Raw genomic sequence first — 12,081 nt, 5'->3', positions numbered from 1 at the left:
GAGAGGACTAAGATGAGGCAGAGGAGAGGAGTAAGATGAGGCAGAGGAGAGGACTAAGATGAGGCAGAGGAGAGGACTAAGATGAGGACCTGGGTGAAATACAACCGCGATGAGACCAATGGCCAGTCAGAGTGAACATGAAGAACTGGGATGTTTCATGTTTTACAGAATGTGTGTGTCTGTATTCATTGTTTAAGCAGGAACACACTTCCTTTGACATCCATGGTAGATTGTAGGTTTATGTCAAATTAGTCTGTCTGTGTGTGTGTGTGTGTGTATCACACAGAGGTCTCTGGCTCCGCTGCGTAGCAGGCAAACCCAGAACCAGAGAGGCAGAGTTTCTGGAGGCTGAAGATATGGAGGTCTGCCCTGCCCACATCAGCCCCATGGGCCAATAGCAGTTTCTGGGGGATGGGTTCGGTCCTGTGGAGTGGGAGGGGCTCTGTAACCCAGAGGTGAAGGTGGGTGGTGTCGGTGCTTCTCTGTTGTCCAGAGGGGTGAGAGGACGCGGGGGTCAACCCCGGCACGCTGCCCTGTGACGGCTTCTCAACATCCTGGAGGAAGGAACGATAGGGGAAGTATGAATTGAAAATACACTGTCTTTTTCCTCGTTGAATTCACATACAGCAACAATGAGATTCAAACACATGCTGTACCACACTGCAACATCAGAGGTCTTCAGTTTGTCACAGAACAGGACGTGGCCTGTAGGGGGTTTTCAATCTCATGTGTACATTTACTTTTCGCTATTGTCTCCTTTTCAGATTATGGATCTGGAAGGTTTTGCATGTTCAGGATAGAATTTAAACGGTTCCTAGTACTGTTGCTACTACTACAACTCTATATTTAAGATTCCAAATGCACACAGTGTTGACTAGGACACTTGGGTTTGAATGGACAACATGTGAGAGATCTAAACTCATCCACTTTAGAGCATGTGAGAGATCTAAACTCATCCACTTTAGAGCATGTGAGAGATCTAAACTCATCCACTTTAGAGCATGTGAGAGATCTAAACTCATCCACTTTAGAGCATGTGAGAGATCTAAACTCATCCACTTTAGAGCAGCACTCAGCAGGAAGAAGGACAGACAGACAGACAGACAGACAACACCTCCCACATTCCCAGGAAATGTACAGTACTGCACCACCCCAAGCAAGAGACCCTGACCCTGTAGATAAACTACCCCAGGACACCCTGACCCTGTAGATTAACTACCCCAGGACACCCTGACCCAGCAGATTAACTACCCCAGGACACCCTGACCCAGCAGATTAACTACCCCAGGACACCCTGACCCTGTAGATTAACTACCCCAGGACACCCTGACCCTGTAGATTAACTACCCCAGGACACCCTGACCCTGTAGATTAACTACCCCAGGACACCCTGACCCAGCAGATGCCCCCCATAGCCTTAAAAAGTTCAAGAAAGTACAGGCTCAGGAAGCCTTAATCCCCCCTCCCAGACTATAGGAGGCCCTTGGCATTCAGTTACCGTGGCAACCCTAGCCCTCTAAGGGGGCGTGGTCTATGTTGAGCAGGGAGTTAGGGTTGTGTGATGACATGGAGTCATAGGTCCTGACCCCTCCTCCGCTGTCCTCACTGGTTCTGGCAGGGCAGAGCATGTCCCTCTCATCGCTTCCACCTCCAGCAACAGGACTGGGGCCCGGGGACACACTCCTTTCACTCACCCCATCAGCCCTCACCCTCTGTGGGCACATGTTAAGGGTGAGGAGGGAGCCAGGAGGAGTTTCCAAACATAAGCCATGCAGTAAGCCAATGTGACGACCCAGCTCATAAATCCACATAAGCCTTGCTGCCACCAGTGGATCACATCCCTTTAACTTCCCTTCACTGACAGACAGAATAATAACATCCCTTTAACTTCCCTTCACTCACAGAATAATAACATCCTTTTAACTTCCCTTCACTGACAGACAGAATAATAACATCCCTTTAACTTCCCTTCACTGACAGAATAATAACATCCCTTTAACTTCCCTTGGCTGACAGACAGAATAATAACACCCCTTTAACTTCCCTTCACTGACAGAATAATAACATCCCTTTAACTTCCCTTCACTGACAGAATAATAACATCCCTTGAAATGGAATGTAATGGTTTTAAATAGAAATGGATGTCATGGAGGATGACAGACAGCCCTGGTGGGAAATGCTATTTTGAAAATTATGTTGGAAAGTTGATTGTGGAACATGTGACTGTATGACTGTGGAACATTGATGGTGAAACTGACGTTGGGACACGCCCCTAAGAAACAGGAAGTGGGTTAAAAAGGATTCACCTCCGTCTCCTGCTTGTGTCTCTTGGCCAATCAGAAACTCAATCCACTGTCAGACTGAGAAAGCATGAAGATGGTGGACGGCTCCACGTTAAGGCACGGGTGATTGGACTGCCGTCGCCACAGAGACAGAGTTAGAGTTCAGAGGTTACAGGAAGAGGAGTGGTGGAGGGAAAGAGAGAGGGTTGAGGGAGGGTCGTGGGAGACGAAGTGTTGAAGAAGGAATTAGGAGGGAGATGGAGTGTTGAGGGAGGGAGGAGAGAGGGAGGCGGAATGTTGAGGAAGGGATGAAGAGGGAGACGGAATGTTGAGGGAGGGATGAAAAGGGAGACAGAATGTTGAGGGAGGGATGAGGAGGGAGATGGGGGTATGAGGGAGACAGAATGTTGAGGGAGGGATGAGGATGGAGAGAGGAAGTGTTGAGGAGGGATGAGGAGGGAGAAGGAATGTTGAGGGAGGGATGCGAGACAGCAAAGGGTTGTTGGGTTGGATAAGGAAGCAAAGCAGAGGGCAGAGAGAAGCAGAAAGAAATCAGTCAGAATTAGATACAGATCTATTTTCCTGAATCCCAAATGTAGATCTGAACACACAGGACAGACAAAGCAATACAAGACCTGCTTCACCTTGCCTTCTGATAAGGTGAAGCTTATGTATTTGTGTCAGACCTACAGGAATGACTGCATGGGCAAACATAAGGGTTGATTTGAAATTCAGTGGTTACATCACAGGAAGCAGTGAGCTCAGCTAAGCAGTAACAGGAAGTAGTCATAGTAGATGTTGAAAGTGTGTGTGTGGGGGGGGGGGGTAATTTTAGCAATACCGTGGGGGTTAACACACAGTTAATTCATTATTTAAGTAATTAGACACAAGAGGGAATAATATATGGTCAATATGAGAATATTCCCAAGCTGTGGTGTATTGTCGGCATACCACAAACCTTGAGACTCGTATACCATGGCTTTAAGCCAGCATTCAGGTTTAGAACAGATTTAGTACCATGACTTGTAATGTGAGGGGCAGCTGAGAGTCGGTTTAATGGGATTTTACAGACAAGCCTTTATATGTATCCTAAAAGAAGTAATTGGTGAGATTTGTTTGAAACATGTACTCTATTTGTTTGAAACATGTACTCTATTTGGTTGAAAAATACTCTAATTCTAGATAAGGCCCACTGTGAGGTAAAGAAGGTTTGCCCACTGTGAGGTAAAGAAGGTTTGCCCACTGTGAGGTAAAGAAGGTTTGCCCACTGTGAGGTAAAGAAGGTTTGCCCACTGTGAGGTAAAGAAGGTTTGCCCACTGTGAGGTAAAGAAGGTTTGCCCACTGTGAGGTAAAGATAGCTGGCTATCTACCGGCTAGCAGTGTTATCAGAGTTGAGTTACTGAGGTAATGAGAGAATAACTGCTACTGCATGACCATCTGGAATTATAATGTAAACCAAGTCTAACTGTCCTAGCGGAACATTGAGACCTCTAACCTCTTCCAAAGAAATGTCTGAGGCCCAAATGCACCGGACATGTGTACATGAGGACTGAAAAACATCGCTTCCATTCTCTGATGCAGTGGCTTGTCCTCAGATGCGGTCTGGCAGCGGTCCTACCTGTGCACGCTCCGTGGCAGTGGGACACATGGTTCTGCAGAGGACCTTCTTGACCACGTCGGGCAGCAGGCTGAGCGTGATGAGCAGGATGATGCCGAGCCAGGCTGGGCCACTGGACAACATCTGCATGAACACGTAGTACATTCGCTGGTAGTTCAGGAAAGGCCTGGCAGGAGACATGTACCTTCTGGTTACTCTACATCTGCACGCTTAGTAGATAAACGCGAAGACGTACATCCTGTTTACAAAGTAAGAACCAATCAGCTGTCAGGGTGACAGGGTAAAAACCAATCAGCTGTGAGAATGAGAAGGGGTGGACAAATCCGCCGCCAGAGTGAGAGAGCAAGAGCCAATCAGAATGCTAGGATTACCAGATGATCCCTCCCCAGAGCAGTGAGAAGATGACGTAGAAGAGCAGGGAGCCCCAGATGACAAAGTGGTTGATCCACGTCCAGAGGTGAGTATCCAGGGCCAGCTGTAACACACACAAACTCAATATCAATTCATCAATCAGCCAATCAATTACCACGCTCACAGTGCTTCCAGCTGTAATGGCCAATGAGCAGATGAATCAGTTATCGGACTAAATATGCACAGACACCTCAGCCTACCCAGACACCCAGGGCTCTGCGCTGGCATTTTGTGAGCTACTAAGCTGAAGAAACTAGGTGCATGTATATACATTTAGGAGCTACATTGTTTAAGTATTTTGGCGGGATTCTTACTGCCTATTACAAATAGACATAGAGAAAAAATTATCAACATTGCAGTCCAATTAAATGATTTAATCACGTCAGAACATACAAAAATGTAGGTCTGGAAAATAAAATTAAAATGTGAAATTGTCCTTGAATATTTATCCCTTCGCTTCTAGTGAAACAAAAATGTGTGGTCTTTGATACATGTAGCCTAGGCTCCTAAAATCTGCTATAGCCACAATTTTCAAGAAATAACAAATGGGTCCAAATTATGTCATAATTCTGTTTATGTTTCCGATGTAGGCTGTGCAAACATCATTCCGATTTTGCCAGACATCGTGTTAGCTTTTGCTTTCAAGCCTGAAGGGCTGAGATCATTTCCATGACGCGTTGATTAGATGGGACTCTATGGAGACTGATACGTTTGAGATGTAGGACATTTTGCCACAGAAAACAAGAAAGCAGTTTGGTGACCTACATTACATTACTTGAACACAGCTGGGGCAGTGCCAATGAAGCGCTGTCAACAAGAACAGATGAGCTTTCATTTCCACGGTGCAGGATTCTACTTATCATGCTCTTTATTAAAATAATAATTAGCGAAATTTTATTAGAATCAAACGTAGAAACGCCACAACCACGGGATCGTTCGTTTTCTGGCTAGACAATGGTAGTTGTGCATGTGCAAAAACTTGACATTTTATGAAGTTGCATGAGATTGAACACCCCCCCCCCCCCCCCCCCCCCACACACACACCTTGAGTGTGACTGTGAACACCAACACAGTGAAGATGAGGGTGCCAAAGGTCCAGTTCCCAAACATCTGGAAAGACAAAAGTCATCATCATCATCAACTCGCTGCATTTCATCCATCATGTAGCTAAGAGCATCAGGCCATTGAGACAAGCATGGTTCTCAGTATTCATTTGAGTTAACTTTCCTTCCTTATTGATTATTTTTCCAGACGTTTTCACAAAATAACATTATTTAAATCTGTTGCCAAGCTGTCATCTGTGGAAACCACAGATGAATATGCAGCCAAATAAAACCAGGCGTTCCACCACGACAACCTGCCAGAACAAGTTTAATGTCTGTATGGATTCTGTGTCTGCAATCCCATTGGAGGGGTGCATTTTTTGGTGGTTAAGACACTGTTTCAGACACTGTTCCAGGACCTCTGGTTAGTTGAGATCTGGGGACCTAGATGGCTAGGCATACCCATACTCACTGATGCTTCTGCCAAATGTGGCCCAATATTTCACCCCAGTTCAAAGTCACACAGATCATGTCTTCTAGTAATGGTAGCCAAAACAATAGGTAACAGGGCCTGTCCAGTATTTCTATATCTGACCTGAAGCCTGAGGGGAAGGTAAATCTACACCTGGACAGAAGCACCTGCTGTTCATTTAATCTTCGTTCCCTTGTTCTTTAATTTCCCTGATCTTGGCGTTGCCCTTCACTGAAGCTGAATAAATCGCTAACTAACTACTGCATGAAAACTCTTAAAACCTGTTGATGCTATACCAAGAAATGTCCAATTCACCTTTATGTCACGCTTATGTCAGCTGTCAGTCAATTATTTTATTTTATCTGTGGATTTCATTTTATGCAAATGCTGATGAATAACTATTGAACTATTGAACTAGAAACATTGTTATGCAACATAAGAATGTTTACATATGGATCTCCTATTCTGTGAATGTTTACATATGGATCTCCTATTCTGTGAATGTTTACATATGGATCTCCTATTCTGTGAGTGTTTACATATGGATCTCCTATTCTGTGAGTGTTTACATATGGATCTCCTATTCTGTGAATGTTTACATATGGATCTCCTATTCTGTGAATGTTTACATATGGATCTCCTATTCTGTGAATGTTTACATATGGATCTCCTATTCTGTGAATGTTTACACATGGATCTCCTATTCTGTGAATGTTTACACATGGATCTCCTATTCTGTGAATGTTTACATATGGATCTCTTATTCTGTGAATGTTTACATATGGATCTCCTATTCTGTGAATGTTTACATATGGATCTCCTATTCTGTGAATGTCTACATATGGATCTCCTATTCTGTGAATGTTTACATATGGATCTCCTATTCTGTGAATGTTTACATATGGATCTCCTATTCTGTGAATGTTTACATATGGATCTCCTATTCTGTGAATGTTTACATATGGATCTCCTATTCTGTGAATGTTTACATATGGATCTCCTATTCTGTGAATGTTTACATATGGATCTCCTATTCTGTGAATGTTTACATATGGATCTCCTATTCTGTGAGTGTTTACATATGGATCTCCTATTCTGTGAGTGTTTACATATGGATCTCCTATTCTGTGAGTGTTTACATATGGATCTCCTATTCTGTGAATGTTTACATATGGATCTCCTATTCTGTGAATGTTTACATATGGATCTCCTATTCTGTGAATGTTTACACATGGATCTCCTATTCTGTGAATGTTTACACATGGATCTCCTATTCTGTGAATGTTTACATATGGATCTCTTATTCTGTGAATGTTTACATATGGATCTCCTATCCTGTGAATGTTTACATATGGATCTCCTATTCTGTGAATGTCTACATATGGATCTCCTATTCTGTGAATGTTTACATATGGATCTCCTATTCTGTGAATGTTTACATATGGATCTCCTATTCTGTGAATGTTTACATATGGATCTCCTATTCTGTGAATGTTTACACATGGATCTCCTATTCTGTGAATGTTTACATATGGATCTCCTATTCTGTTAATGTTTACATATGGATCTCCTATTCTGTGAATGTTTACATATGGATCTCCTATTCTGTGAATGTTTACATATGGATCTCCTATTCTGTGAATGTTTACATATGGATCTCCTATTCTGTGAATGTTTACATATGGATCTCCTATTCTGTGAATGTTTACATATGGATCTCCTATTCTGTGAATGTTTACATATGGATCTCCTATTCTGCATGTCCTTATAGAAGACTGGCAATGGTGCAACAGGTAGATGTGAACGAGAGAAAGAGGTCATCTGTAAACATGGAAGGAGAGATGGAGAGCAAAAGGAGGGATGGAGAAAGAGACTGTTGAGATAAAGAGATTGAAAGACATGAAGGGAGTGATTGAGAGTGATGGAGAGAAAGACTAAGAAAGAAATGGAGGCAGGGAGAGACAGAGGAGAGAGAGATCGAGAAAGAAGGAAAAAAGGGATGTTTCATTATAACTGAGAAGGTGTCAGAATCCCTGTTGCTGTCTTCTATGAAAAGAAGCATCCCCTACTTAACCTAATTACACAACAGAGATGAATGGGAGTGAGAGATACAGGCTGAGACAGTGATAGAGATGGAGAGATGGACAGAGAGAGTGATATAGAGATAGAGGGAAGTGTTTCATAATCACAGACAACCCATTTGCCTAACCAACATAATCATGCCCATAGACAAGGACCTTGACAGCCTTTTACAAACCTTTAATAACGTCATAATTTGGGTAAAGAAGCACTCCTCCGAAACAGTGCATCTACAATGCACCCTGGTTATCACCTCAGCAGGCCACTGACATAATGCATAGTCATGGTACTACTGTACAGACACACATCCGCTCACAAACTCACACAAATACACACAGGTTCTATTATATCTACTACCAGGACAGAAGGAGGATGTGGGGAAAGGCTAGTGCATACACAGTAGCTTAGGATAGTATCTGGAGAGATCAGGTTTTGGGTCGAGTAGAGGTCAGGTGTTGGGTTGGGTAGAGGTCAGGTGTTGGGTAGAGGTCAGGTGTTGGGTAGAGGTCAGATGTGGGGTTGGGTAAAAGTCAGATGTTGGGTTGGGTAGAAACCAGGTTTTGGGGTGGGTAGAGGTTAGGTGTTGGGTTGGATAGAAGCCAGGTTTTGGGTTGTTTAGAGGTTAGTTCTTGGGTTGGGTAGAAGCCAGGTTTTGGGTTGAGTAGAGGTTAGTTGTTGGGTTGGGTAGAAGCCAGGTTTTGGGTTGGGTAGAGGTTAGTTGTTGGGTTGGGTAGAAGCTAGTTGTTGGGTTGGGTAGACGCCAGGTTTTGGGTTGGGTAGAGGTTAGGTGTTGGTTTGGATAAAAGTCAAGTTTGGGGTTGGGTAGATATCAGACATGGAACTAACAACTACATGCGTAATGGGGGCGAATGGCGGACGGATTGATGGGGAGTTGATGTTTCAGGTTGAAGCGGTAAAACTCAAAGCTAAACTCAACTAAAAACCAACAGAAACTAAAAGAACACGATGGAGAGAGAGTAAGAAGACAGAGAGAGAGAGAGAGAGAGAGAGGGGGGGGGAGAGAGAGAGAGAGGGAGAGAGAGGGAGAGAGAGAGAGAGGGAGAGAGGGAGAGAGAGAGGCTTACCATCTGCGTGTTGGTGGTCATAAGCTGAGGAACAGGAAGAAAAGCAAAATATAGAGAACAGGTAGAACGGAGGAAGAAGAAGAGAGAAAAGAATCAGGACAAAGAGTAAATGAATTCCAACTTAAAGAGAGAAAACAGGACCAACCGCAAGATAAAACAGTTCACATGACATGAATCAACCGTACAGAGAAAGATGCTACAGTGTCGTCTATATGAATGAAATCCTGAACAAAGCCATGAACAAAACTGAACCACAACTTCATCATGACTTACCGACAGACAAGCAGAACCTGACCACTGAGTGTTTCCCCTGTGATTCTCTGGTTTTATGTGACAAACACATGGAAATGGAGAAGTGCTCTAAAAACCCACTATGAGACAGATGGCCACCCGTTCAACACATTGTGCCATGCTTTGGCCCAGAGCCGCTCGTGGTGCTGTTTTCTCCAGCTCACTGTCAATGATCATGATACAGTCATGTCGGGTCATGGGATCTCAGATCTGTGGCGAGGGGGCAACTAGTCAACTGACCCTCAGTAACGTAGCTGTTGCAGTTACCACGGAGATGTTGGCATAAGGGCTCACCTGTCCATTGCTGGTGAAGGTGGTGTTGTCGAACAGGAAGTAGGCACCGAAGAAGAAGATGCAGGCGTCAAACAAGCCCAGGCACGTCCAGTAGAGGAACACGGGCCAGCACAGAAGAGAGTTCTTAGCTACGTCCCTGGAGAAATGGGGCCAAAAAAACAGAAAAATGGGTGGAGAGTGAGAAACAGAGAGAGATGGTGGTGTCAAATGCGGGTGAAATGAATAATTGTTCGTATATTATGATTTAATAAACATCTGTGAAGCGCAGGCTGTGGCAGGTTGTGGCTCCGACCTGTACAGACTGGGATCTCTCTTCAGTGTCTCCACACTGACATGTTTCTCTATCAGGCTGTATATGAGAATAGGCAGCGAGGTGAAGCTGATGTTGTACAGCGTCAGGTAGGCTGTGTCGTACAGAGGCTGCAGAATGACACACAGAGGAGGAGAAAAGATACAGACCCCACATGACCAAACAGACAACAGTCAGATAGATACAGACCCCACATGACCAAACAGACAACAGCCAGATAGATACAGACCCCACATGACCAAACAGACAGCAGTCAGACAGATACAGACCCCACATGACCAAACAGACAACAGTCAGATAGATACAGACCCCACATGACCAAACAGACAACAGCCAGATAGATACAGACCCCACATGACCAAACAGACAACAGCCAGATAGATACAGACCCCACATGACCAAACAGACAGCAGTCAGACAGATACAGACCCCACATGATCAAACAGACAACAGTCAGACAGATACAGAGCCCACATGACCAAACAGACAACAGTCAGATAGACACAGACCCCACATGACCAAACAACAGTCAGACAGATATAGACCCCACATGACCAAACAACAGTCAGACAGATACAGACCCCACATGACCAAACAGACAACAGTCAGACAGATACAGAGCCCACATGACCAAACAGACAACAGTCAGATAGACACAGACCCCACATGACCAAACAACAGTCAGACAGATATAGACCCCACATGACCAAACAACAGTCAGACAGATACAGACCCCACATGACCAAACAACAGTCAGACAGATACAGAGCCCACATGACCAAACAGACAACAGTCAGATAGACACAGACCCCACATGACCAAACAACAGTCAGACAGATACAGACCCCACATGACCAAACAACAGTCAGACAGATACAGACCCCACATGACCAAACAACAGTCAGACAGATACAGACCCCACATGAACAAACAGACAACAGTCAGACAGATACAGACCACACATGACCAAACAACAGTCAGACAGATACAGACCCCACATGACCAAACAACAGTCAGATAGATACAGACCCCACATGACCAAACAACAGTCAGATAGATACAGACCCCACATGACCAAACAGACAACAGTCAGACAGATACAGAGCCCACACGACCAAACCACAGTCAGACAGATATACAGACCCCACATGAACAAACAAGTACAAAGCAATTGTCAAAGCAACCGTTATTCTGAATTACTCTGAGAACCTACCTGCTGAGAGAAGCCACAGTAGAACTGGTAAAGAAACTGAGGGAATATGAAGCACACATTCTGGAGGAGGAGAAACCAGGTGAGAAGGAAATAATTAAACATTATTATTCCTTCAAAGGCTGACTGAGAAAGGCTGTGTTGAGTCCAATGTTGTTATTCCATATTAGACATCAAAATGTGTTTCAGGTAAAGTTACCAGAACAGTACAAATGTTTCACCTTGTAGAAGAAGTACTGAACCAGCTCAGCTATGCGGATATAGTAGAAGTGACCATGGACCAGTAGCATTTTCTTCAGGTGTTTGAACTTTGGGATGGCGTAGTCACTGTTCCTCGCCGCCTGACGCCCCTCCTTACCCATAATGCCTGAGAGAAGCAAGAGGATTGGTTGATAGACGGATGGATGGATGGAAGTAAGCAAGGACACTAAGGAGTCTTAGTGAAATACAGTTGTGCTCAAAAGTTTGCATCCCCTTGAAGATTTGGTAATATATCAACCATTTGTGAGGGAAACATGAGAGAGCAGGCAAAACACGTCTTTTATTTCTTATGGGATTCACATTCAACTGTAGATCATAACAGAATGGCACAATCATAAAACAAAACATGGCAACAATGAAAAAAATGAACTGACCCCAGTTCAAAAGTCTGCATACACTTAGTTCTTAATACTGTGTATTACCCCCTTTAGCATCAATGACAGCATGGAGTCTTTTGTAATAATTTCTGGCAGGAGTTCTTGCAGGTGGTATAGCTGCCCATTCGTCTTGGCAAAATGCCTCCAGATCATGCAAAGTCTTCGGTCGTCTTGCATGAACCGAATGTTTCAGATCTCCTCAGAGTGGCTTGATGATATTCAGGTCAGGAGACTGTGATGGCCACTCCAGAACCTTCACCTTTTTCTGCTGTAACCACTGGAGGGTCAATTTGGCCTTGTCCTTGGGGTCATTGTCGTGCTGGAAAGTCCAAGAGCGTCCCAAGAGC

The 12,081-nt window shown here is 44.2% G+C and overlaps 1 protein-coding gene across 6 annotated transcripts in view; it reads right to left on the bottom strand.

Moving 5' to 3' along the window:
- Nucleotides 1-12,081, bottom strand: part of LOC105016621 (probable phospholipid-transporting ATPase IH) — a 40,107-nt gene continuing 28,026 nt past the window's right edge. Inside the window, exons 22-31 of one of the 6 annotated variants that reach the window (XM_029113552.2) lie at nucleotides 11,318-11,463; nucleotides 11,100-11,159; nucleotides 9,869-9,996; nucleotides 9,577-9,712; nucleotides 8,992-9,015; nucleotides 5,357-5,422; nucleotides 4,273-4,376; nucleotides 3,902-4,067; nucleotides 1,499-1,712; nucleotides 462-554 (exon numbers count right to left, since the gene is read on the bottom strand). In XM_029113552.2, coding sequence (XP_028969385.1) covers nucleotides 1,509-1,712; nucleotides 3,902-4,067; nucleotides 4,273-4,376; nucleotides 5,357-5,422; nucleotides 8,992-9,015; nucleotides 9,577-9,712; nucleotides 9,869-9,996; nucleotides 11,100-11,159; nucleotides 11,318-11,463 — 1,034 coding nt within the window. In that variant the 3' untranslated portion in view covers nucleotides 462-554; nucleotides 1,499-1,508. Of the gene's footprint in view, nucleotides 555-1,498; nucleotides 1,713-2,306; nucleotides 2,415-3,901; nucleotides 4,068-4,272; nucleotides 4,377-5,356; nucleotides 5,423-8,991; nucleotides 9,016-9,576; nucleotides 9,713-9,868; nucleotides 9,997-11,099; nucleotides 11,160-11,317; nucleotides 11,464-12,081 lie in introns of those variants that run through there. The other 5 variants (XM_029113555.2, XM_029113554.2, XM_029113550.2 and 2 more) reach the window with 5 other exon arrangements.

Source organism: Esox lucius, chromosome 16, assembly GCF_011004845.1.
Source record: "Esox lucius isolate fEsoLuc1 chromosome 16, fEsoLuc1.pri, whole genome shotgun sequence".
Lineage (NCBI taxonomy): Eukaryota > Metazoa > Chordata > Actinopteri > Esociformes > Esocidae > Esox > Esox lucius.
This window is presented reverse-complemented; position numbering and strand designations above follow the sequence as displayed.